The 26,950-nt window shown below is 56.6% G+C and overlaps 1 protein-coding gene across 1 annotated transcript; it reads left to right on the top strand.

Annotated features, from left to right (window-relative positions):
* Positions 1-148: 148 nt before the first annotated feature.
* LOC137841544 (heparan sulfate glucosamine 3-O-sulfotransferase 3B1-like) lies at positions 149-25,964 on the top strand. Its single transcript, XM_068654531.1, is given in 3 exon segments — positions 149-525; positions 527-757; positions 22,834-25,964. Coding segments are annotated over 3 exon segments (1,050 nt in total). The 5' UTR covers positions 149-325; the 3' UTR covers positions 23,453-25,964.
* Positions 25,965-26,950: the final 986 nt, after the last annotated feature.

The raw sequence follows: 26,950 nt of genomic DNA, 5'->3' as shown, positions 1-26,950 counted from the left end.
CCTCCCCTCTCATTGGCCGCTCCCTCCCAGCAGCCGGGCCGGCCAAGCGGCGGAGCGCGGCGCTGATTGGCCGAGCCCCCTGCCCGTCACCCGCCTCCCCTACCCCGTCCCCCGCCCCTCCGCCTTGGCTCCGCGCTGCCCGCGGCGGCGCCGCCGAGAGCGGGGCCGGGGCCGGGGCCGGGCGGGGGGCGCCGAGGGGGCGGGCGGGCGGCGGCCGCGGGGCCGCGCTGAGGCCGGGCCGGGCCGGGCAGATCCGAGCCGAGCCGGGCGGCCCCGAGCCGAGCCGAGCCGCCCCAGCCATGCAGCCGCGAGCGGCCGCGGGCACATGGGGCAGCCCCTGAAGCGGCGCCTCGACGTGCCCGGCGCGGTGCCCTCGGTGCTGCGGCGGCGGCTGCTGCTGCTGGGCGCCATGCTCGGCCTCTGGCTCTGCCTCTTCTACTCCTGCGGCGGCTCCTGCGCCGGGCTGGCGGCCCCCGGGGGCTCCCCGGAGCCGCGGGGGCCGTCGGGGGGCGGCCCGGCCCCCCCCCCCCCCACCTCCCCCGCCGCCCCCGGGGCTGCCCGAGGCCGCCCGCCCCATCTCCAGCCTGACCGACGGCACCGGCAGCAAGCGGCTGCCGCAGGCCGTCATCATCGGCGTGAAGAAGGGGGGGACGCGGGCGCTGCTGGAGTTCCTGCGGGTGCACCCCGACGTGCGCGCCGTCGGCGCCGAGCCCCATTTCTTCGACCGCAACTACGAGCGGGGCCTCGCCTGGTACAGGTAGGGCACGGCACGGCCCCTCCCGGCCCCTCCGCGATCCCCCCCGCCTCCAGGAAAAAACCCCAAAATCCCCCCCAAAAAAAGCCCTGAGCCCGCTGGCCCCGTTACCCTCGGTGCGCTCAGTGCTGGAATCGCACAGCAACGCTTTTTTTTTATTATTATTAATTTATTTTTCTTCCCCGCCGCTCGTCTCGCCGCGCTCCCGGGGCTTTATTTTTATTATTTTTTATTATATTTTATTATTTTTATTATTTATTTGCCGGCGCCTCCGTTTCCCGCACCCTCGGAGCGCGGCCGGGGCGGGACCCCCGGGGGGGGAATTTCATAGAGGGGACGGGAGAAGGGGCCGGGGAAGCGGCCGGCGGCGGGCGAGGCGGTAAAAGCGGTATTAAAAGCATTGAAAAGCATAAAAAGCATTTTAAAAAAAGCTCCAAAATCGCGGCACCGCTTCCCGCAGATGCCCCCGTGCGGGAGCCCGCAGGGTGCGGGGGGGATGCGCAGCCCCGACGGCAGCGCCTTCGGTCCCCCCCCGGCGCCTCCGTGTTTTAATTCAGCTTTAATTCAGCTTTAATTCGGGTTTAATTCGGGTTTAATTCGGGTTTAATTCGACATCCGCTGGCTGCGTGCAGGGAGCAGCGACCCAAATCTTGTGGCCGGGTGGCAGCCGAGCCCCAGGAGCTGCCACCCTCTGGGGCTCGCCGTGGATTTCGGACGGTGCCAGCCCTCGGCTGGTGGTCAGGGGGTGCGGGTTGGGGTCTGGCCGGGCAGGAGGCGTTCCTGGGAGCGCTTTCGTTTTAGGAAATTGTAGGATTTGGGTGGAGGATGCGGCGGGTCGTCCCGGAGCAGCCGCAGGGGAAATCTCGGTGCGTTTGGGAAAAAAAAATATTTCCCTGCAAAAATGGTTTTGAAAGGAGGGCTTGTGTGCTGCGGAGCTGAGGGGCTGTCAGGGTTTATTAGCGAAATGGTGTTGGAGGTGTTGAACTCTGTTTTTAATTAGGCACCTAAATTAGACCGTAAAATGGTTGATTAATCTTTTACAAGAAGGAGGTGGATGGGGAGAAGGAGGGAATAACGCTCACCACGGCACCGATCTGTTGGCCCAGGCGCAGCGGCTGCAGTCCCCGTGCGGAGGGCACCCCTCGCGCTTACATTGGGAGAAGCTGCCATCGAAGTTGCCCTTAACTTCCTAAACCCCTTCTCGGGCTCAGCTGCCCCGACTGGAGCAGCACGGGCCCAATTTCCCCAAGCCCCAGGCTCTGCGGAGGGCTGCTCGCCCCGAAACCTCGCCACTCCTCGGGTCCGAGCCCCCGGCGCTCAGCCGGCACCGGGCTTGGGGAGCAAGGGAGGCTCAATAAATGTCTCGGTGCCCGACACACGGGGAGAGGAATTGGCTCAAATCAACGGACGAGTGCTCGCGTTATTTCTAGCTTTGCTTTGAAATAAGCACAGGAATTTGTTTTTCTGAATTTCAGCGTTAGAAATCGGGCGCTGCCCAGCCCCAAACTCCTCCTGCCTCCAGTGAATCGGCTCCTCGAGAGCACGCCGATTTCCACGAGCCCCAGTGAGGTTTTTATTTATTATCTTAATGGCAATAAGGAGAAGCGTTTGTGTTTGCTTGTTAATGGCCCAATAAAATTCGATAAAAAAAAAAAATGCTGTAAAATATCTGCCGTGCCAGGAGCCGTGCACCGCACTGGGCGAGCCTCGTCCCCGTTTTTTCAGATGCTTTCGCACAAATTGGCTGGGCTGAACTTTGGACCTGGGGCAGTGTGAGTGCCCGGTTGTTGCAGTTTAACCCCATTGCCTGGCTTTGAAAAGACGAAGATGCAAGTTTTGACCCACACCTTATGGAAAGGAGATTTTATTCCACAGGCATTTAGTTAAATCTGGTCAGATCTACCGGGAGGTTTTCTGGGGTTGGTTTTTTTTGTGTGTGTGTGTTTTTTTTTTCTCTTTAAAAAGTTGTTGCTGCCCTGCAACGAAGTATCCCAAAGGAAAGTTTCTGCAGATTTATGAGAGGCAGAATCATCTCAAATTTGCTCGTGGGGCTTGATGAAAACTTGTTTTTGGGGGTATTTGTGACTACCCACAGCGCTGTAAGTGCTGCGCCGTGCTCCAGCTTTCACGTACAGTAACTTTCGAAGGAGGGACTGCAAACTTTTTTTCCTTGCTCCATTTGCCGTTAAGTGGAGGAGTTTAAAGCAGAATTTGTTTTTTTTCCCATTTGTTTGGAAGGCAAAACGGCATCAGGGGGTGCTGACCGCTCTGTTCCTAAAAAGCAGAGGGAGAAGAAGTAAAAGTGAAATAGATTTTCGATAGCGAATTAGCTGCGAATCCAAGGGAAACAACTTCGGTCCGCATGTTGTGGGGGTTGCCCCCCCGGTAATGAATGCAGCATGTTAACTGCTTGCAGGGAAAATATTTACCATGACAGAGGAGAAAGGGATCCAGCCCCTACTGCAAACTAATTGTAAGTAGCGCCCGGGATCTGGGGCACTCACGAAGTTTCCCTGCGCAGCAGCGGGGCTGCGGCAGCTCAGCCGCGTGTGTGCCCGGCCGGGCGGGCGAGCGGCCCCCAACAGCCCCTGGAAGCTGCTGGAGGGGCTGGGGGGGGGATTTGCTTCTCCCCAGCCTGGGAAGTCCCTCGTTCGGCTTTCCTTTGCATCTCCTCCCGTTTCGCGCAATAACGATGCGCTTTTAATACAGTCGGGACATGAAAGCCTTTTGTCCTGTAATTAATGTACGGGGAAAAAAAAAAAACACGGTGTCATTAGGGTTATGTGTTTAGGGTTTTTTTTTTTTCCTTTATTTCTCACTTCGGGCCCGGTGGGCTGTGGCACCCGGTCCTGCCGCGGCTGAGCGTTCCCAGCCCCGCTCCCCCTCGCTGATTTATCGACCAGTCTGCGCCCTCCGCCAGGACCCCCGGGCACGCCGGCTGCTTTCTCTTTTTTCTTTTTTTTCTTTTTTCTTTTTCCTTTTTTTTTCCTTCTTCCTCTGTGCCGAAACGCCCAGCTGGGTAGGGTCAGCAGGATCAGGCCCGGCTGCGAGCAGCGAGCAGCTTCAGGCGTGCGTTTCTTACACTCCCCGGCCACCTAAATAAGCAGAGGGGACCTTAAAGTGCAAAGCGCTGCTTCGTGGCAATTGTTGAAGAAAGGGAAAATGTCCTTATTTGTTGAATTTTGGGGATTTTGTTTTTGTATTTGTTTTTTCCCCCCAGGAGCCTCCTTTTTGCCCCAGGGTGGGGCTGAGCAGGGCGTTGCTGGGAGCAGAGCAAGGATAAGGCAGCTGATGGCTCGGAGGGGTGAAAGCTCTGCTGAACCGAGGGTAAATCTTGAGCGAGGCAGAATTTTACCCCTGTGTTTGGCCGTAAAAATCCCAAATTTACAGTGGCAGCAAGTCAAACACCCGCATCCCGCTTGCCACCACGCTTTGCAGCCACCCCGCTGTCCCACCACAGCCCGGTGTTTGTAAGCTCCCGGTGTTTGTTCCACGGGGTGTCCCGCAGCTCCTTGGCCCCAGGAAGCTCGGGAACGGGCCCGCTTCTCCCGGGGGAGCTCCACGTAAAGCCCCCGTGGCTGAGCGAGGAGCGGTTCCTCCAGCGTGCTCCCAGGAGCCACACGGGGTTGGAACCAGCGCGTCCCAAGGGACGGTCGTGTTCTCCAGGGTGGCTTTGCCAAGCAGCGTCCCGTTGAGATTTTATCTACTTGATGTAAAAATATATCATAGAAAAAAACAACCGTTGGCCGTGCGTTGTGCCCTGCTGACTTTTCGTGGTCCCCCTTGCCTCGTGCCCAGGAGCGGGGCCGGCTGTGCCCCCTCGGCCGCTCCCACCGCCATCGCCTTTGGTCGCCGGGCCAAGTTCGGAAGCAAACGGCCCCAAAAAAGAAGGGCTGGGCTGCTATAATCAGTCAGCAAGGCCCTTGTGTTTGCATGGGCTCATTCCTCCAGATCTGAGGAGGGTTGAGTTGTTCAAACAGATGGCAAAGATTATTCGTGTTGCTGGGGTTTCAGCGCGCCGCTCCGTTTCAAGCATGTTGCCCGATATGACGCACGTGACAAGTTCTTCCCAGCACGACGCTGGGGGGGACGACATTGTCTGCCGCGATCGGGTTTCACGGCCTCACCTGTTGAGCTGCTGAACTTTTCAACGTTGGCCATGCGTTGGGGGCGACTTATTTGGCTGGTGGATCTGCTTGGCTAATCGTGTTAGCGCAGCGCCGTGCCGGGGAGCGCTCGGCTCCTTCTTGGCATGAGAATGGTGGGAAGAAAAACCCGCGGGCTGGGCTCCGGCTTGGGGAGTTTTCGGTTATTTTTTTTTTTCTCGTTAAAGTAGGCAGATCTCTGTAACATGCTGTGCTTTGGATACCTCTGGGCGCTTCCAGTCGAGGCTGTGCTTTTAAAAGCATCCAGCGAGCCCCAGATGTGGTGGCTGTAAAAACTCAACCTAAACTGCCGTTCTTCCGAGCTGCGTTTCAGACCTGCCCAGGTCCTGAACTTGTCTCCCCGTCAGGCCTCTCTTGCTAAACTGCTCCGTCTGCCCGAGCCTGGATTCGGTGCTATTAATCCATCCCGAGTGGCAAGAAGCCTAATTAAGTGATCTTTCAGCGCCAGCGTTCACCTCTCCTGCCGGTGTGACCGTGGGTGATCAATGGGTCACGGGGATAATGAATGGGCCGGGGCGGTGCGGGGACACTTCACACGTGGGCTCCAACAACAAACAGCAGGGCTCGTTATTGCAGCGCTGTAATTAGGGGGTCAGGGGCTATCGGTGCTACCTGTTGTCCCCACGTGGGCAGTGACCGGAGGGGACGCCTCTGCCTCGGCTGCGAGTGACTAAGTGCCGCGCCGGGTTGGGGCTTGCTGCCGATGAGTGTGCCGGGCTTGCCCACGCTGGTGCAATTTCAGGGCTTTCAGCAGCTGGTGGGGAGCTTCTTAATTAGCTCGTGAGCGCGTCGGAGAGGAGCACGGCCCGGCGGCTGTCACCAGCGGTGGCCGGGAGGCGGCTGAGTCAATGCGGCCCTCGCCTGGGCTAATGTGAAGGGGAGAAGGGCTCCGGTGGGGAAATTTGTCCGTGGGATTGTTGTGGGGCTGGGGGTGATGCTGGTCGCCGTTGGGTTTGCTGCCGTGGGGCACCAAAGGGTCCCTCTGAGCTCCTCCTGCCTGCGGGGTGCGATGTGCCGCGGAGCTCGGTCCGAAAAGGTCACAGGAGGGAGACGACGGCTGCTGGTGCCACGTTGGCTTCAAATGTGCCCCGGGGTGGCTTCTGCGCTTTGTAACAGCTGAGGACCAAGGAGGAGAACGCGGGGTGCTGCGGGGTTGTGTGCGCTGTGCTTGTGCGGGGCACTGTGAGCCGGCCTCCCCGATGGCTGGCGTCCCAAATCTGGTGTCCCAGCCCTGCCGGCGCCTGGGCTCCTTCAGGAGTTGTGTGGAGAGGCTCGGAGGTTTGGGTGGCAGGGATTTTGGTGCTGCTGGTCGGAGAGTTTGAGGAAAAGAGATGTGAAAGTGCTGGCAAGAAGACCTCACGCGGACTTCAAGTAACTGAATGTTGCACTTGGTGTTTCTGCTGTTGTACGTGAGCGTGGTGGTGCCCCGTCACCTGGTGGGCAGCAGGGAAGGGGAGAACGTGACTTCGAGAAAAATGATGTGTTCTGCTAAATCCTCCTCAGAAGTGCCCTGGAACCAGTCTTGTTCAGACTCTGTTTGGTTTTCTCCTCTCCTACAGAAAAGGGATGGAGATGGGAACGTCCCCGCTGAGGGACACTGAGCACTGCCTTGAAGGGCATCACGGCAGGGGGGCATCTGACCCCAAAATGATTTTGTGCCAGCCGGTTACCCCTGTTCTCCAGGTGACTTCCTACAGCTTGGGGCAGTGGTTCCCACTCGTAAGGCCAGCCTGGGGCCACCCTGCAGCCACCTTGCTGCTAAAATTCACGAGGTCAGGGCTGTAACCCAGCCAGCTCAGGGGGTGCTGTGGGGGCTTCTGAAAACCCACCTTTGAAATTTCCCTGTGTTCGATGCTGCCCAAACAGGACCAGGCCCCCGGCATGCATCCATGCGATGGCGAATTCAGAAAACGTTTCTCCAGCAGCACGTGCGTCCTCTTGGGCAAAATCCATCCCAGTGATTAACTTTGCGAAAGCCCCCAGAAAGCAGCTCTGTGTTCCAACCCCTCCGAGGCACCGAACCCAAACGTGTCGGAAAACGGGACAGCCGGCGGCGCGCTGGTGGAGGCGGAGGAAGTCATTGGAGAAGTGCTGAGAGATGGTGGGAGGACGGCTGAAGGCAGGAAAAGCAGAGCGTGTTGGCACGGCGCTGAGGCTGGGATCGCAGCAGGATTTTGGGTTCCTCCTGTTGATGTGCAGGGGGCTGAGCCTGGCGCTGCCGAGACCTTCCCGTCACTAGGGGGAGGACAAAACCCCGGCGCTGTGTTCATCAAGTTCCCTGCCTCTTCATCGGGCTATTAAATATTTGTTTAAAAACTGGCACTGCCTGCAGCTCTGGCATGCATGCAGCTTATATTTTAAAGATGTATTAGGCTTGGAAGGAGCGCGGGAGGTGTTGGAGTAAACAGCAGGTGTGTCACAGCCCGTCAGTGCCAGCGGTGTCCTCAGCTGGCTCATTCGTGAGGCTGCAGGGGTCTGAGCAGCTCCCCCTGCTCCGTGTCCCTGTGCAAAGGATGCTCAACACAGTGCCTCTGGGCTCCGACCCCTGAGTGCCCACAGATTGGAGCCCAAATGGGTTTGTGAGCATCTCAACATCCCCGAGCGTTTGCCCTGGCATCGCCGTGGCTCTGGGTGGCATCACTGCGAGCTGAGCCACGCAACAGCCAAGCAGCCAGAGCATCGCCCCTGCTCGAGGAGATGGATGGGGACAGATCAGCAGATCCCACCTCCTGCCACCTTCCCCAGGGCCATGCACAAGCTTGCTGCAGCTTAATGCAAAGCGTGGAGTTGTTCCTGCTCTTTAAATTCCCTCCTCAGCAGCTCTGCTATCTAACAAGCCCTGGGCTGTCTGCACGGGGTTCTGTAAAGCGGAGGGAGTAGCTGCCAGGGGGTGCTGAGCAGCGAGCGAAACCTCGGGAGAAGATACGGGCCGTGCCAAAGCAGAAGTGGAATAGCAGGTTAGTGTTTCACGCTGGGTTTGCTGCGAGCCGAGAGGGGCCGGGAGCTGCTGTCTGCTCCGAAGCCTCTTAATTACAGGCTGGCGCGGCGCTGCCCGGCCAGCTCGGCGCGGGGAGGAGCGGCCCAGCCCGGTGTCTCGGCGCACCCCGACGCCTCGGCCACCCGCCCTCGCTGCACCGTGGCTCCCCCCAGAGACGGTTTCAAGGTCAGGCTGCTAAATGCAGTGTAATAATTAATTAAGCTATATATAAACAGCGAGCTCACCCGGTCCTAAAGCAGATTAGGAGCGCGGGAGTTTCCTCTCGCCCGCCTTTCTCCTCGCTGTGGCTGTTGCCTCGCTCGGTTTCTCCGCGGCGAGCCCCGCAGTTGTCACGCTCGGCCATCCCAGCACGGGTCACCAGTTGTGGTGAGCAGCTGCAGGGCTGGGGCTGAGCCGAAAAACCATGGGGACAGAGCCAAGCCTGCCTGCTCCTGGGCTCCCCGCCTCGCCCAGTTCCCCCATCGATCCCAGTCTTCTTGCGGTGCTGGAGGAAGGGATGTGTGCGGCATCTCTGCCTTCCCCATCCATGCCTCTACTGGGAAGGATGCTGGGATTCGGGGATTCGCCTTCAGCAACAGGCGTTGCAGGACTCCTGTTGCTGCGAGGCTCAGTGCAGCAATAACCCACTTGCATAAGTTTTTATTTCTCCCTGTGGTGATGGGAGAAGCGCTCCGTGGAAAGCTGGTTTCCGTGGGGTTTGGAGTGGAGGTGGAGGCATGAGCCAGGCCGGGTTTCCTGGAAAAGCTTCAGCAACCTGAAGTTTGTAACGAGGCATGAGATTGGAGGCAAACAAGCGCTTGCTGGGTGACTCCAGCAGGGCTGAGATTTGGACAGTATCAAAACCGATGCTCTTTTTATTTTTAAACCCTTACATCTACCCAAAAAGGGGCAAAACTCATTGAAAACCCCAAAAGTAAGCATTTAGGGGTAAGGCTGAGTTCATACCGCGGGTTATTTTTGATGGAGCTGCAGAAACATCCCAGGAAAACTAAAAGCTGTCTCTCTTCATCAGGCTGAGGCCGTTTGTGCTGTCAGGTGCTGAGCCAACTTTCAGCATGTGCAGATCAGGCTGGGTTTTGAAGGACATCAGTACACCACACATCCACCAAGTCTAATCCTTGGCTTTGTGCAGGGGAATCCTCAAAAAACCCCACCAGGCCCCACAGCCAGCTCCAGGAGAGGGGCAGCAGCATCACTGCACACCTTGCTTCCCTTCTGCTGCTGCACCACGGCACCTGCTGGTGCAACGGCCACATGGACCCCTGTGCTGGTGGCCACCACCGGGGCTGGTGGGAAGAGGTGCCGGGGGTGACGGGCTCCACGTGAGAGGTTGCATTTGGGTGCTGAGCTTGCCCTTCCCCAGCTCCGTGGCTCTCTGGGACAGAAGTGGCTTGGCTCAGTTTGCAGGCACCGGGCTGTGTCTACCTCCAGGAGCTGGAGGCAGCGAGAAGGGGCTTTGTGAGGGCTCACAATGGAGTCCCGAATTACTTCAGTCCTGGTCCGAGGGGGCCCGGCTGTCTCTTTGGGAACCCAAGGGTGTAGAGATCAAAGGTGCGGGTGAGTCAATTACAATTCACATTTGGTTCATCCATATGTTTGGGTATTTGAAGGACTTCAATGGTAACCCATTTTATATCTCTTATGCCCATTGATTTGTTAATCTGACACTCGGTTTCATCTGAATGACAATGGCGCTCATTCAGACTCCTCGGTGTTCAGGGAAAAGTCATTTCACTTGGGTTGTGCTCCAAGGCCTCAGCATACCAGCCCACTGGGCTCTTTGTGCCGAGGGGCTGGTGGACCAGGGGATAATTCGGCCCTGCAGCCGGCTTCGGAAGGAGATGGGCTCGTAGCAGCTCATAGCAGGGTTGGTTTGTGCATGCATTTCTCCAGGACCTTGCTGCTGGGGTGGACCTGCTCCTTTCAGGAATGCTGGAGGCAGATGTTGGGTTTTGGCGTGGTGATTCTGCTCCACGAGGTCCTCTCTGGTTGCCACCTGCCCTCGGAGCCAGCAGGGTGTGAAGCGGGCAGGGTTACGAGGCAAGGACCGAGCTCTCAGCAGGGAGAACCCTCCCAAACCCAGCCCGAGCGAGTGTGCTGGACGAGATCAAATTATCGGTATGGCAACGCGCAGTCTCTAATTATGGGAATACCTTTTTAATTAGAAGTAGTGCTTTGCATCTGCTGTACTCGCAGCAGAGCATCTCCACCAGCTGAGTCTGCTCTTTAAGGAGCCCTCGACTGCGCTTGGCTGCCTGCTGGTGACCAACCTCCATCCCACGTAATGACTGGGGCAGGAGGGGCGGCTGCAGCCAGACCTGCTCCTTCTTGTTCCCCTAATTGGAGCCTGTCTCCCTGCTCCGCTGGGAATCTCGCTCCTTCCCAGGGCTGTTTGTGTTTCCTCCTGCTCTGCCCTGGGCTCCGCAGCGCCGCCGGGACCCACCTCGTGGCACGGCGGCACCGCCGCATCCAGTACCTCCGTGGGCACGTTCCTCTTTCAGCCTGGAATTTAATTTCATCGTCTGTCTCCGGTGTTTGCTGTGAGGGGTGAGAGGGGTGGGGAGGCACTGAGGAGGGCCCCGCTGGCCCGACTGGAGACGCTGTGGGAGGAGGATCCCATTTTGGACACGTGTTGTCCCTCACAGCCTGCTCTGTTTACAAGAGCTTCATCCCCCAGGCCCCGGCTACACCTTGACGGCTGTCACGGCAAATCCATTAAGGCACGAGGTGAGGCAGCAATCCCATTTGTGTTCAGATGCGTTTAGGGATCAGTGCTGAGAGGATCACCGGTGTGATCCAGGCCTGCTGTGGCACACACAGCTCGCCCCGAGGCGGGCTGCGCTGACCAGGCCCGTGGCCAGATGGCCACCGGCTGCGGTCACGTCGGTGCCACCCGCCCTGTGCCCACTGTGAGCGTCACCTCCTTTAGCAAGGATCAGCTGCTCGGGCTGGGATGGAGGCTGGAGACCTTGGGAAATGGCTCGGGTGGCTCAGTGTGGAGTAAGCCTAAACCAATTTAGGGTTCCTGAAGGACTCGACAGGGCCAGCTGGAGCTGGGGGGCCCGCGCCGCCCTGTCCCCATCTGCTGTGAGGTAGAGATGGTTTGGAGCAGGTCTGCGCCATCCTGTGAGGGTGTCAAAACGTGTTAGAAATGGGAGCTGCTGCTGGACAGCAGGGAGCAGGAGAGCTGGGCCCTGTGAGTGTGGGGTGTGCCTGCTTGGTTGGCACCGTCCCGTGTAACTGCTCTTTGTCTGAGTTTGTTCATCGCTGCAGTACCAGCGGGTTACCTGTCCTCTGACGGTCACAGGGGGTCCCGTTACCTTTGAAGCAGCCCCGTTCCCTTGAAGCAGTTGTGGGGGATCCCCAGTGCCAGCCCCAGGTGGTTCGGGTGCTGCTGAAGAACCAGGTGGAGGCACACGGCTGGGGGTGGCAGCAGCTTCCCGGCATCGCTCGGACCATGTTATGAGCATGCACACGTACATGGCTATATCAAAAAGGACAGAAAAAATAACTTCTTGAAGGGTTGATGGTACAAATGGAAAGTTGGCTGCTTTGTGAGCTGTTGTTTCCGAGTGCTGCTCACTTATCTTCTGCCCACAGCATCCCATTAGGCGCAGAAGGTGGATTCCTGGAGATGTCGTGCGGCTTTTTAAAGACCTGCAGCCCTTTAGGCAGATGTATGTCTGTCCTCGGGCTGCTCTGAAGCCTGTCCTGGCCTTGCCACCCCAAGACCTACACTCCTGCAGGCTGCACAGGGGCCGAGCTGCTCCGTGGAGGATGCTCCAAGGACTCCCTGTGCCTGGAGGAGAGCTCTGGATGAACAGAGCAGCTTCTCCTCTCCTTTCTCTGCTTTGCTGTCCCCATGGTGAGGAAGTGGAGCAGAGCTCACACAGCTGCCACCAGCACTCGCCCCTTTTGGGTCATTTTGCCCACCCCATCCAGCGTGTCCCACCCCACAGAGGGACGGATCACTGAGGGTGCCTCCCGAGCAGCAAGGGGCTTTATCGGGGGCTTTGCTCCTAATCGCAGGAGGGCCGGGCTTTGTGGGGGCCGTGTGTGTGTGGAGGAGGCGAGCAGAGCCCTCCCTGTGCAAATGGGAGGCCGCTCGCGCGGGCGCCGAACAAAAGGCAGCATTATCGGTGTGACTGGTTACCTGCCTGTGCAGGCACACACATTAGGGCATTAATTTAGGTCTTGGGGGAGAAACACAAAAGACCTCTCAGCGGGGCTGTGATTTATGAACGTGGCGAGAGGGGAGCGCGGGTCCTGCCCGTATCTCGCTGCGTTGGTTTTGTTCGGGGGCTGTTGACTTGTGCAGCGTTTAGTTAGGGGGTGGCTCTGCGCTTTCTGGCCTTTAGTTTTTTCCTCTCCGTAGCGAAATCAGAGCAGGTGAAACGTGGTGCCCTGGCTGTTCCAGGGAGAGGGAAGGGGTGCAGAAGCGTTGGCTTCCCCTATGGATTTACAGGCATAAAAATCCATCTCCACGTAAACCCTACAGAGTGCCACCCCAAGACAGACCCACGCAGGCATTGCTTTCCTTGAACCAAGCTCTTCTGTTCTGGGGGAGCTCTCCCTGTTGCAGCATGGCTGGAAAAATGCTGCCATGGTGTGTAGTGGCCCTACAAGTGATGGGGGGTTACATGAAGTGACCCTTTTCTCCTGCATTAAATACACAAACTGCACCTCTTGGGTCCAAAACAAGACGTGCTCTGCTCGCTGGGCTCCCCACCACCCGCATGACAGGTCCCTGGAGAAAGCCTTTAGGGATGAGGCTGGTGGATGACCTCCCGTGGGCTTACGGGGTTACAGGGATGTGGTAGGGATAGGAAATTCCTCCAGGTGTCCTAGCAGGGGATGGGAGGCCCCATGCTGGGAGCAAATCTCAGGATCTGGCCCTGCAGTGTGTCCCTTTGGGGCAGCCAGGAGGATGCTCTGCTCTGCTGCTGGTGCTGGGATGTTCAGCTCCTGTTAGCCACCGTGCTGCTTGGGTTGGACATCAAATTCTTGAAAGACCTGGGGCTTCAGGGACACCAGCTGAAAGCCAACAAACCACGTTCCCCCAAATCCTTGTGTACATGTGGCTTAACCCTATGGAGGTTGATCCCTTTGCTCCAGGAATGAGGAGAGGTGCCTGAAGGACCAGTGAGGAGCAGCGCCTGTGGGGCTTCAGCGTCTTGGAGAGGATCGGGGCCGTTACTGTGAATGAGGAGAGGAAACGTCCTTATTTTGGACGGGGCCGTTTGGTTCCTGCAGCTCAGCAGGTTTTGGGTGCGGTGTCCCACGGACGGGGGGAATCTGCACTGCCCAAATATTGAGCTCACGGCAGTGTCGCGGCACCAGGCTGTGCTAAACCAGCGGTCCCTGCGAGGTGCTCCAGGAGCATCGCTGTGTTGCTGTGAATATACGAGTGGATCTACTGAACCTTTATGTCCCATAAGCTCAGTAAACATAACGCAACTCAGGGCTGTGAATCTCTGAGGGAAGGGAAATGGCTGGTCCTTTAGGCTCGCGCGGTGTAAGAGCCAGAAGCCAGGCAGCTGGGAGAATTTACTTTACCCAGGGAGCGCGTTGGGAGTGCTGAAACTCTGCAGATGCCTCAAACCCTGCCTCCTTTTCCTCCCTTTTTGCCTAATTTATAGAAGGAAATGTTATCGCTGCTTTGTCCTGGACTCCTGGACACCATGAAAGTAACCTTGGCTTGTTCCAGACCTGTCCCTGCACGGCTCTGTTGGGCTGCGGAGCTGAGCCCCCCCTGCGCTGGGCAAAGGAGCTGCTGGAGGAGGCAGGGAGGCCTCGTGGTGCCCGAGGAGAGGGAAGGAGGCTGCCGGGGTGCAGCTGGAGCACTTGAGCTGGGATAAATCGCAGTTCAACCTTTCGGTGAGGTGTACCTGGAGGGAACGCCACGCAGGAGTAAAATGCTGGGCTGGGGGCAGCTGGCCGGCGCTCTGCTGGAATAAAGCCCCAGTCCCAGTTTGCCAGTTAGCTCAGTCGTGTTTCCTGCTGGGTTTGGGGTTGTTTTCCCCCCTTAAATCACGTGTTTCACAGCGCTGCCCCCTCCCTGCTCTTCTTTTAAACAAAAGCAGTGTTTTTCTTTTTCCTTTTTCTTTTTTTTTTTGAAATGGAGACAGATTACTCTAATCTCACATGACTCGAGTGGTGGGCAGCGAAGTCCGGTGCTGCTGTGCAATATTCTGAAGAACTCACCCAGAAACAGCAATTAGCTTTTAATGGGGGCGCCGTGCCCGCCAGGAAGAGGAACCAGAGCTCTTTGTGCCCGGGGCGGCAGCAGGGGGACCTGGTGGCCCTGAAAGGGACCGGGCTTGACCGGGAGGAGTAAGATGCTCATTTCAGCCCCACCCCCTTTCTGCACTCAAAAGCTCTTATTTTCAGAGCAAAGCACCATTGAAGCATCGGGACAATGGAGACCAAATCCTGCTGGGGGGAGGGAGGTGCTGGCAATCGCATCTTTTGTTGCTTTTACTCCTCTCCCTGCCTATGGCCTTCCCCCTCCAAGAAACCCACATAGATGCTCGCTGGCTGATAATGCAATCACTTTCTTGGGACTTCGCTAATAGGATTATAATTATTACTGGAGATAAAGTGAAGTGAATGGAATATTTACCACTTCATCTTAAATTATTGTAAATCCCTCCAAAGCAGCCCTTTGATATGGAAAGCGCCGCCCCTCTCCCCTCAGCGAAGATCATTATTTAGTGGAAGTCCAGAGCTTTTAAGTACGACGGGGGACAGAAAGAGGCTTTGCTGTTTACATAAAGAGCAGAACCTGTATAATGAACTGGTGGACTTGATGAATATCTCGCCTGGCTCCAGCAAAGGCGGAGGGAAAGTTCTTGGGGAGCGTTTGTAACCGGGATGCGGGGCTGGGGCACGAGGCCAGGTGCTGGTGCACGATGAGCAAGCAAGGAGCTGGAGCGGGCTGCGCTCCCTGCAAGTCTGTGAGATGGGTGAGGGAGCTGCCAAAGCATAGACAAAATGCTCCAAGGGCCAGGAGGGTCCTGAGCTGAACTTGGTGGAGGCAGGAGCACTGCTTGGGGGCTGCCCGAGCCCTCCCGTGGCCAGGGTGAGAGCCAACGGTGGCTTTGCCCAGCCCAGGAGCTGCCGTGCTGCCCCTGTTCCCTGCGGGTACCTGGGGTGGGCAGCAGCAGTTTTGGGCACATGGTTGTCAGGAGGGACTTTCTTCCGTGTGTCCCCCCAGGGTTTCAGGCTGCTGGTCCCCATCCTCTTAAGCCCTTCCTCTCAGCGCTGTGGTAGGATGGGTGTTTTTTTTGTGCCCATTGCCAAGGACGGGCATGTCCTCGCCGTCCTCAAGGAGTCTTTGTGGTGCTTTGGCTCTCCAGTGAGAGCCCTCTTCCCCCTTCTCCCCAGCACTTGTTGGGGTTTTTCATCCTCATCGAAGGAACTGAGGTCAGACTCCGTGGCTGGAGCCTGTTCCCAGGTGGTGGTGGACACCAGGACGTGAGGACACCACCTTTCCATCCCGTCAGAGCCCATGGAAGGAGCTCCTCGAGGGGAGCCTTCACGTGCTGCTGCCTTCCTCTGCTCCCCTGCTGCCCAGAGTCTGCAACAGGTGACGGGGACCTGAGAGATCTGGGGGCAGGGAGCGAGGAGGGTGAGAAAAACCACAGCTTTCATGCCCACATATTATTTTCCCCTTTCCCTTCTCCTTTATCTCCCCCTTTCTCACCCCCCAAGTTCATTAATTCCCATCATCTGGTTTGTGTAAGCGTCGTGGCGAGTGTTTGAGGGAGCTGGATAGAGTTACACCCCTTTCAGAAAGGCCGGGGCTGCTCCGCAGCCGTTCCCTTTTATTGTTGTATAATTTGCCAACCCAAACATCGGGCTCCCCGCTCGAGACAAAGGCGCACATGTTGCTCTCACCGCTGCTAATAAAAAGAGGAGAGGCCGCGTGCTACCGTACCGGTCCTCGGTGGGAGGAGAGGGCAGCCCGAGACGGGGAAATTGGGCTAAGAAAAATCAGATGTGTCAAATAAGAAAGCAGCAAGTGAACAGGCGTTTGCTGTTGCCTCTCCTCTCTTGGTTTCTTCCTCCCCATCATCTTCCTCCTTTCCCAGCCGGATCTGCTGGCACCAGCAAGCCGGGTGTCGAAGCCAGCGCGCCTCGCTGCCGGTGGCAGGCTCCGTGATGCCATTAAAAGCTTTATTACTCCTCCGTTCTTTCCCCGGGCTTGTCAGGTCCTTGCTTTAGAGCAGGATTTCTGGGGCTTGATGGTTTTATGGTCCAGCTTTAGGGAGAAGCAGCCATAAAGGCTCAGACTCGTGGGGAGGCTCAGCCCTGCTGTTTGCCCCGCTGTGCTCGGGACCGGGCTCTTATCTCGGCGCTGTTCCTATCTTCTGCAAAGCTCAGCCTGGGCTTTAAGGAGCCTCACGATAATCCTGCTCCTTTCGGCATTTGCTTTCTTGTAAGCAATACGAGGGGGTTTGCTGTCCAGCGATAACGGAGATAGCGGTGCATAGTTTAAGCTCCACAAAGCCGGTTGAAAGCCGGGGGTAAATACCAGCCGAGGGTGTCTGGGTGCTGCGGTACCCACGGAGGGAGCTGGGGACGGAGCCTTCGGAGCCCTCCCGTGCTGCATCCCCGTGGGACTGGGACGGGATCGGTTCTGCTGCTGCTGAGAGGGGCAGAATGGGACTGGGATGGGTCCAGTGTGGTGGCCCTGGGACCCGATGCTGCTGATGCTCTGGGTTTTTGCTTCCCAGACCTTCGCTCGCTATCAGGTGCTGACAGGGAATGAAGCCGGCAGTGTTAGCGCAATCCTTGCCCCGCTCACGTTTTTTTTGTGTTTTTCCTGCTGTCCGACAGCCTCGTGCTGCCTCAGAGACGTGCACCAACCGAGTGTTGCCCAGGCAGAGCTGCTCGCTGCCAGCCCGTCCCTTCCTGCCCGTCTGCAGCTCTGACCGATCTCACTTGGCCTAAATTTATTTATTTATAGGGAGCTGAGAAGCAGGGGGATAGAAAATGGGAATTGCAAGGGGAATGGCAGTGAAACCTTTCTCAAAAGCGTGTTTGATTCAAGGCAGCAGGATGGGATGGGACAGACGGGATGGGGCTTTGGGGGACCCCGAGCTGAGCAGGGCCAGGGACCCAAACAGCCCTGGGGAACAGGGATGGGATGGGACAGCGTGCATGGGCTGCAGAGCATCAGCATGGGAGGCTTCGTCCTGCCTCATCTTCTATATTCGTTTCTGTAAAGGTTTTCTGATCTGGTACCATCAGGCTCGTTTGCTTTCAGCATCCCAGGTGACCCACAAGTTAGAAAAGCGACAAAAGCCACGCCAGGTTCATCAGTTGCTCCAAATTGTCCCTCCGTATGTGCTGGGCTGCCTCGGCTGCTCACCTCACCTGGGGGCTAAAAGTCTCCCTCCAGGCTGAGAGAAGAGTTTTCGTGCTCGCTTTTTCCATTTCTGCTCACCTTTCTTGCCATTCGCTTTCGGACTAATCCGTGTGGTTTTTCAGACTGCCTGTTGCGAGAATCTGGGGGCACTTTCCCCAGAAACTGTCAGCTTTCCAAATTTTGGTTTTCTGGGAAGAAATGACTTTTTCTTTTCTCGAAACACCAGTCAGGAATTTGGGTAGAGCGTGGCCAGAAATAGGCTGGCTGCTCTGCCTGCGCACCGCTGTGCGGCCAAGCAAACGCTCCTGGATTACAGGGCTGAGCTCGGTGTAAACGTGGCTGGTGTCCAAAATAGCTTGACTTCTCCTCCCCACCTTTCCTCTATTTTCCTTGCTGCTAAGGCACAGTTGTGGGGGGGGAAAGCCTAAAAATCCTGCACAAAAAGCTGTTCCTGCTGTATCTGCCACAGGGCTTGTGCAGATGCTGCCTGGCCTGCCCCGTAGCGTGCAGGGAACTTGTTGGCATCCCGAAATGTTGGTGATCTGTCCTAACTTTTATGATGCTTCTCGTGGGTTTAGAATTCCCTGCGCACAGCTAGCCCTCGCCCTCTGGAGTGAGGTTTTGTTGTTCTTGCAGAGGGAAACTGAGGCAGCTCAGGAGTCTGGGAGTGGGGGGTGCTTTGAGACCAGAGCGAGCCTTCGCTGCAGCACGGGGCACCCCCACTTGAACCCCACCGGTGCACAGGGAGCCTTGCACCTCCCCTCTGCCCCCAGCTTTGTTTCTCTGGGGTGCTGTGAGCACTGTTTTGGGGGATGGTGGCTCCTGTGCCGCGGAGGTTTGGGGCAGCGCTCGCTTCCTCGCCAAGCACAGCATCCACGCGGCTCCCAGAGCGATGCTGCGAGGGCACCTTCAGTTCCTGGGTAGCACAAAGGACAGACCCAGCCCCAAGCCCTCCCCAGGGAGGAGAAATCATAATCCGCTTGGCTCCGGGACTTGTGGCTGGGGGCAGGAGCACCTGGGCTCACCGGGTCCCTGCTGGGCGGCCTGACGGTGACCTCCATACGGGCAGGTGGCTGGGGGGCCACCTCTGCCCCCAGGCTGGGCCAGCACGGCCACACCTTGGGGCACCCTGCGGTGCTGCTCCCCTCCCTGGGAGGCTGCAGTCTGTCCCGTACATCCGTCTGTCCTTCCTGCCCGTCTGTCCTACCTGCCGCCGGCGGCGAGGTGGCCGCAGATTAGCCCAGAGCCCCTCTGCGCAGACCAAAGCTGCCACCGAGGGCATTAGGCTGTAGGATTGGATTACCCCGGGGCCACCTGTCATCCCCACGCTGTAAATTCAGCTTGCCCTGGGTCCGGTTTTCACATTAGAGAAGTTTGCACTTAAAAAATTACAAATCCTTCCCCCCACCCCCAGCCCCTCCGAGCCAGCAGGTTTATTTTAGCATCCCGACCTACTGCGGGCTTCGGAGCTGCGCGGGGCTGGGGATTAGGGGTGTTTGAATGGGGAGAGCCTTTATTGGGTTACCCTAAGTGGTTAATAGGTAAAGTAGGCCAATCCATCTTTAGGCTAAGCCTATCACTGCGCCTACGAAGGGTGCAGGCTTCGCGGGGGAGATACTCATTAGGGGAAAAGCTTTTCCTCTGTCTCAGTGTGTTTGGAGTGAGGGGCTCTGCTCCCTGCCTGGGGGCAGTTCATGGCCGTGATCCCCCTGCCTCTCCGTCCTCCCCTGGGACCCCGGGTGCTGTGTGTGGTGCTCAGGGGTGTGGGGCTTCGGTGCCTGGCACCCTGGCGTTCCTCTCCTGTGCCCACAGAGCAGCAGCTCATCCCTTCCCGAGTGGGGACGCAGGGAGAGGGTTCAAAGGCAGGGCTTCGGCGCTGGGACTCGCTGCTCTGGGATGTTCTCAAGGCTGAAAGGGCTTAAAAGGCTCAGACAGTTCCCAGTCAATATGAAACAGGATGATTCGGGTGCACGCGCTGGCTCCAGAGGTTTTTGAATCCCAGATTGCCAGAAGGCAGGAGGATAACAAGGCAGGAGGGACGGCGTGCCAAGCTTCTCATGCCGCCTTCATTTCCCACCCTGCTATCTGCTGCAGCTCGTCTCCATCCAGCGCCGTCCCGGCTGGTGCCGCAGCTTTGTCTGCGCTCAGGTGGCCGCTTCCCACAGCCCGAATCCCTCCTCGCCTCCCTTTCCTCTCCCGTACAGACAGCGGCTGCGTCTCGGCACCCCTGCCTTGCACCACGAAGCCGCCGGGTCTGTGATGTGTCCGTGAAGCCTCCGTGGAAAGCAGGGTGGAAAGCAGGGGCCCCGCAGCGCTCAGGAGCTGCCCTGGGGGTCCTGCACCGTGCTGGGATCTTGCTGATCCTGCCTCTCTCTCTCTCGGTGGCTGCAGCTCCTGCAGCCCTTACAGCTCCGTGTTCCCCTCCCTTTGGCGCTGCCCCTGGTGTCTGGCAGCCTCAGGAGCAGACACGTTGCGGGCTGGAGCCTGCTCCTGCTCCCAGCACTGCCTGCAGTGTGCGCGTTGTGCCGGAGCTGCAGTGCTCTGCCCTTCTCCATTCTCCAAATTCTCCAATTTTGCCCTTCTCCAGGTGTGGTGTGACTGGGAACAATCCCCTCGTGGTGACTTTTCCGCCTGCGTGAGTTCAGAGCAGCAAAACCTTCCCACTCCTCCTGTCCCCGAGGCTCTGCTGTCTCTGGCTGCCAGCAGGACGGGTGCTGCCTCTGTGGGAGATTTTGGGAGCCCTGGGAAAGCTCCGTGCTGCAGACAGGCCCGTGCAGTGAAACTTTGCTTTCCTGGATGTGATGCTGTCAGGGGTTCAAACCACGGCCACGGGTCACAGCATTTGGCTTTGCTCTCTGCTGTTGTGCAGCCACGTTTCCAGCAAGGCAGTGCCCGACAGCCCCCAGGACCTTAACAGGGGGCTCTGCCCCGCACCCATCTGGGTGGAGGGGCTGGGTTTGATGGATCCCGTTCTCATTTTGGGGTTGAAGGCCCTGTTTCTATCCCTGCTCCTCTTAGCCCGTGCTGTCCCTCCGGTAGCAGTGTCAGTGTGCTTTGGCTTCTCTCGCCCTGGTGGGTCAGCAGCGAGATGTTCTGCACGTGCCAGGAATTCAGCTCCTCTCCAAAAACCCCACTTGGGGGAGGGCTGGGGATGGACAGAACCGAGCGTGCTCAGCTTTCTGCAACAAGACCCCTTGGTTGGCCTCAGGCACGGATCAGGAGCAGGGCTTCAGGTGCTGGTGGCTCTGCGAGGGAACTGCCACCGGTGGATGCCTCCCAGACGAGGAGCTGCTCCCTCCTGACTTCCACTTCTGGCTCCTCTGGGTTCCCGAAGCACTAATTAAGAGTTTCCCAACCAGATCGCCTGACTCCGCACCTCCACCCCCAGCAATTTCCTCCTCTTTCCCAGGGCTCTGGGGCCCAGCCCTACCCAAGGCCTCTCTTGTGCAAGGAGAAAAAAAAAAAACTAAGCCTTGCATCATTCCCAGGAGCCTGGTAAATGCTGGTTGCAGCAGCCCTGGAGGGGAAGTCGGTGGCGATGTCCGGGTCCTGTATGATGGACCTGCTGCTGCTCAGGGCTTCGGTGCAGCCTGAGGGTCCCGGGCATGTCCTGGGGAGCGTTTCCCTCTCCTGGCAGGTCCCAAGCCCTGAAGGACTTCACGGGTTGACACCAACCCCTTAAATCAAGCTGGGGAGCGCTCGGTGGCCAGCGCAGGATGTACCACTCAGATTTAATGTGGCCATAAAAAGAGACACGGCGTAATGAGGAGTCTGTCAAAATCCACGCCAGCCCACGGTAGATTTAAGAGTTGCTCTCTGAGCATTAATGACTGGCGCTCTCTGAAGGCGCGACCAGTTTGCCAAATTCTCCAGAAAGCTGAGGGATCTGTCGGTTTTATTTCAGTCACTGCTTGCCAGCAGGTGCCAGCTCCTGGTTTCCAGAAGCTCTCACACCCCAGGAGCCGGGTGGACCGGACACGAGTTGTGTCTGTGCGTGATGCTTTGTGTGAAACGGCAGCCCTAGGGGATGCTGCTGCCCATGGGGCCCCTTCGCTTGGGGTCCACCACCGCCTCTCCCGGTCACCCAGGTGGAGCTGGCACAGGGCTCATCGCCCACCAGGGGCCTGTGCCAAATGGGGGGGTCTGGGCTGCACAGAGCTCCCCTCCTGCACGATATGGGGTCCGGAGGTGTGTGGGGTCACCCGGCCCTTGTCAGTAGGGACACGGTGTGAAGGTAATGCCAGGAGACGAAGCAGAATACCAGGCACAATCTGCATCAAACAGCCAGTGCGTGAACGGCTACTGTCTAAATTTAATAGGCACACAACGCTTCATGGTTCAATCAAACCACTCATTCTGGAATTTCTTATTATTTGCCCTCAGATCAGATGGGACACATTTCTTCCCCCTTGGCTTCTTATTAAGCAAAGGGGAACAAGCAGTGGCTGTGTGCAGCACGGCTGGGGGAAACGCTCCTCCAGGCTGGCAGCTCACACGCTCACCGGTCGTTTCTCCGCGATGGGTGGATGCTTTGAGAACTTAATCAAGTTTTATAGCTTTAATTTTGTGACAGACTCCCCTCTTGCCTTTTTTAACCGGCTCACAGCAAATGAGCCCCGTTGGGTATAAAGGGAAAGAACTGGCAGAAGGTCTAAAATATTTAGGCTTGTCCATGGCTGTTAGGAAAAAATTACTTTTTGCTTTGAGCCACTTCCACCATTTCTGCAAGATCTCCAGTTTTTCTCCGTGTGGTTAATTACAAATAGCCAGAGTAATGTGCTGGGATTGCTCAAGGATTTGGGCTTCAAGGGTGTTTTGTGAGGGTGCATCCTGCCTGGGAGCTGAGTTTTCCATGCTCATGTGCCGTATCCCAGCCAGCGTGGCGGTGGAGGAGAGAGGGGAGAGGTTGTCCTCACTGGGTGCAGGACTGGGACATGCTGAAGATGCCACCAGCAGCTCTTGATGCTCCTTCTTGTGCTTGTTAGGGAAACACTCTGCTGGGTGTAGGGGACCAAGGTAGCTGGGTGACAAGCTAGGCACATGCTGGGGACAAATTGCACCCTCGAGCCTGAATTGGGAAAAACGTGTTTGGGATGCTAAGGGAAAGCAGGGTGGATGCGCTTTGGTGAGCTCCTGGCTTCTGCTAAGCCCTTCTTCTCGTTACCGTGGGGAAAATGAGCTCTGGGCTGGGAGCTCTCTGCTGTTGACCTGAGCCACGCGAAATTCTGCCGTGGACTCATCCTGGCTGGATCATCAGCTGGGAACGGGCATGGTGCATGCAGCCACGTACGTGTGGCCTGACTCACCCAGCCCGGGGAGACTGCTCAGCTGGATTTCTAACAGTAGCCTTTAATAATAATAATCCCTCCCCAAACTCTAAATCACTGGAAAATGGATTTATCAGTATAAGCTGAATGGCCCACGCAGACATTTTAGGGAGGAAAATCGTTGTGTATCTGTGCTTGAGTATGGATGTTTGCATGTATTATGTGTATTTTCCCTGCTGTTCCCTGCTGTAACCCATGCATGTGTTCTGCTGCAGGGACCTCATGCCCAGGACCCTGGAGGGGCAGATCACCATGGAGAAGACCCCCAGCTACTTCGTCACCAAGGAGGCCCCGGCCCGCATCTCCTCCATGTCCAAGGGCACGAAGCTCATCGTGGTGGTGCGGGACCCCGTGACCAGAGCCATCTCGGACTACACCCAGACGCTCTCCAAGAAGCCCGATATCCCCACCTTTGAGAGCCTGACCTTCAAAAACAGGACTACGGGCCTGATCGACACCTCGTGGAGCGCCATCCAGATCGGCATCTACGCCAAGCACCTGGAGAACTGGCTCCTCTACTTCCCCATCGGGCAGATCCTCTTCGTCAGCGGGGAGAGGCTGATCAGCGACCCCGCGGGGGAGCTGGGCAGGGTCCAGGACTTTCTGGGCCTCAAGAGGATCATCACCGACAAACACTTCTACTTCAACAAAACCAAGGGCTTCCCCTGCCTGAAGAAGGCGGAGGGCAGCAGCAAACCCCACTGCCTGGGGAAAACGAAAGGCAGGACCCACCCCGACATCGACCAGGAGGTGGTGCAGAGGCTGCGGGACTTCTACCGGCCTTTCAACATGAAGTTCTACCAGATGACGGGGCAGGACTTCGGCTGGGACTGAGGCTGGTGTGGGAAAATCCCCTGTAATTACTTGCCCAGCACGGTTTGCGTATATAAAGAGATATATATGTATGTAAAATGTACAGAAATCTATTTTATAATAATTTATTTTTAATTCCTAAGCAATTAATTCACTAAGCTGCCTAACCGCACTGGCTAGAATGGTAGCCCGTAACCTGTTTAACATTCCACCCTGTTTAATTCTAATACATCTCTCCTTTCTTTTTTTTTCCCTCCCATTTTCTCCCCTTTTTTGGTTTGGTTTGTAACAGACGGTGCTTCCATTTTTCCTAAAGAATATTTGTATTTAAAAAATCGAAAAAAAAAAAAGAAAAAAAAAAAAGAAAGGGTGGGAGGGGAGGGAAAGCACAAATTTATTTTTGTTACGGGTATCTGGCCTTTATAAACACTTGCTTTCCCTATTCCGGTGTCCCGGTCTCTGCTCCCTCGTCCCGGGGGGGTTCTGTGGGGTGGGTGGGGGGCAGCCGCACACCTCCCTGCAGCCCGGGTGCCTGCGTGGGGCACCCCAAGCCATACAGCCCCTGCTCGGTGTCCTGGGCTCTGCGGGGCTCTTTGCCTTGCAGAGAGGCCCCCGAGCCTGTGGTGTGGGCAGAGCCGGCCCCTCAGCCTGCTTCTCCTTGCCCGGTGGCAAGGAGGCTCTTTCCCACAACCCCTCTATGCATTTGAAATCTTTCCTGCAGGACAAATGTGAAAATGTGTGTGTGTGTGTGTGTGTAGGTGCCGTGCTCCGTGCCGGTTGCAGGCGGCGTTGCTGCGGCAGTGCCCGCGCACGTGCTGGGATTTCCCAGGTAGTTCATTTACTTCTGCAGCCTCCTTGCTCCTGCCAGCCCGTTGGTGCTGTTTGCTGTGGCTGTTTGGTGGTGAAAAGGTTCTTTGGAGCCGGGCTGGGTCTGGTCCTGGTCCTGCTCAGCTGCGTGCAGCCCGGAGCAGACCCAGTGGTTGCAGAGGTGTGCAGGCAGAGCGCTGCCCTTGGGGCTTTGGTTGAACCTCAGGGCTCTGGGCTCAGCTCAGCTCAGCCCACCCGGCACCCAGCAGTGCTGGTGAGGCGTTTGTGGGCTCACAGGGGGTCGCCAAGCACTGGTGTGCCCTGGAGGAATGGGAGATGCTGAGCACGATGAGGCTGAGCCTCGTAGTAAACCTGCTGTGAGCTGGATCAGCTCCCTCCTTGGGCTTTGCCTCCAAACAAGTCTTCCTACAAAAAGAAGGTGGGGCAAATCCTCTCCTTTGTACCCCGAGCCATTTCTAGCACCAAAGCAACGCTTTAGAGCCAACACGGTCCTGCTGCCGGAGGTCACCAACGTGAGCGTGGGACCTGCTGTGCCACATAGGTTGAGGGAGCACACACACCACCCTGTCCTCCAAAACGCAGCTGGGAACCCAGGGTGGTGGATGGATCTATGCACGTTCGGGGTGTTTTGGTGCCCAGCCAGGCCCCCGGATCCGCTCCCCAGTCAGGTGATGGATACACCAGCAAGTCACAAAACCCTGCGGTGCTGGGTGGCCCAGGGGAAGGTGCCGCAGGGCTTGGGTGGGGTGCTAAGTAAATGCTTCCTGGTGGAAAAGAGTGACTTGGGGTTCCCAAACCCTCAGTCTTCCTACTATGCAACACTCATCCTCTCCACGAGCCCGGGGCGAGCTCCCAGCCGTGGCTGCGCTGGCCACGTCCTTCCACGCAGTCACCGCTTTGGTGGCTTCCTTGCCCGCGGGTCCCTCTGGGGCACGTGTGCGTGCCTGGTGTTTAATGCTGGACCATTGAGCATCCCCCTTCTCCTCCTGGAAACAGCTTCTTCATGTCCTGATGCCTTCCTCAGCTGTATGGCGGAGCGTGGGCTTAATTTGTATAATCAAGCCCTGCTGCAAAAAGCTCTCATGAAGCAATCTTGGAGAGTAGAAACACAGAGGGTGAATAATAACTCTTGTAACCTTAAGCAAATCGTTAGGCCTTTGTAATGAAGTCTGTAGCAGACTTCATCTAATATAAAGGCCTTACCTAACAATGTGACAAGAAAGGTGAATTCCCCGTGGCGTACATCTGGTTGCTAATACCGGAATCAGTTCTATTGTCATCATTAAAAAAAAAAAACAACAACCTTTTTTTTTTTTAAGTTAAGCTTGGAGGTGTGATTAGAAGTTCTTTTTTTTTTCCTTCTTTTTTTTTTCCATTTTTTTTCCATTTTTGTTTTTCCTTCACATTGTTACATTAATTTATGGCTGAGTTTCATTCAGTCCTGTATTCCGAAGTGCAGTACAGGTATTAGTGATGTGTTGTCTGTAACATGGTACTGTAGAGTAGCCAATTTGTTTAAAAAAAAAAAAAAAAAAAAAAAAGAACAAAATGGAAAGAAAAAAAAAAGCCTGAAAAAATGTAAATCAAATATTTTGTGGTACGAACAACACAAATTAATTTTACACAGAGAAAGATGTTTCTAGGAAAATGGAATTCTGATAATTCATACTATTTGTATGAACAAATAAAAAGTATATTTTACCAAGCGATGGGCACGGTTGTATTCATTGCAGGCGTGGGGGCGGAGGTTTGGGCACCTCCTTGGGCACCCAGGGTTTGGTGGTGCCGGCTCCATGGCAAAGCCCCGAAGCTGGAGGCAGGGCAGCGAGCAGCCCACCCAACACGTCCTTGTCAAACACGGGGCTGGAGAGGGGGACCTGGGGGCTGGCCCGTGGCCCCACAGCGGGAGCTGGGTGGGTTTGGTGGTCGGTGACAGTGTCCTCCTGTGTCGGGGTGCCGGAGGATGAGTTTGGTCCTTCCCAACCATGGGGAACCTCTCCAGTGCCAGGCTTCTTTCCTAAAGCATTGCACCTCCTGCAGTGATGCTGCTCCAAACCTCTGGGGCCAGCAGTCACCACTGCTCCCTACACACTCAGCGCTTACGACATAAAAATTCACTCTCATTAAATTCAGAAGAGTCCCAGGCCTGTGCTATACAGAGCAGCACCTAGAGAGCTTTGCAGATTTATGTAACATAGCAATTGCCACTGAACTAAACTGAATTAAAATACTTTAATTTTCCTCAGCAAGTCTTGCATCCGGTGCAGAGGAATTGATGGGAATCTCTCTGCCCATTTTTCAGAGACCTAGAACGGGAGGCAGAACCCAGCACAAGGTGCGATGTAGCAATTAGGGATGAATTTGACCCAGGTGCCTCCAGCTCGGCAGGATTTTAACCAGCTGCTCCCAAACTCCAGCAACACTTAAACTCTACAGGTGTTATACATTAAAATATATATATATGCATATATATATATATATATATGCAGATTTCAGTTTAGAGCTCCCCTGTAGCTATGAAGTGGTGCAGCTGGATGTGGTGAGCTGACCTGGGCTCACTGGGGCCTCGCCTTGATGGCGTTCAAAGCCGGGGCCTGTAGGCCTGGCCTTTGGGCCTGCTTTTGTAGCAGCCATAGCGGGCTGCCCCTCTTCTATCGTGCAGGAACGGCTTGTTTCTGGGGTAGGTGCATG

This window comes from Anas acuta, chromosome 18 (assembly GCF_963932015.1).
Source record: "Anas acuta chromosome 18, bAnaAcu1.1, whole genome shotgun sequence".
Lineage (NCBI taxonomy): Eukaryota > Metazoa > Chordata > Aves > Anseriformes > Anatidae > Anas > Anas acuta.
The sequence above is the reverse complement of the archived record's forward strand: the minus strand, read 5'-3'. Positions and strand labels throughout refer to the sequence as shown.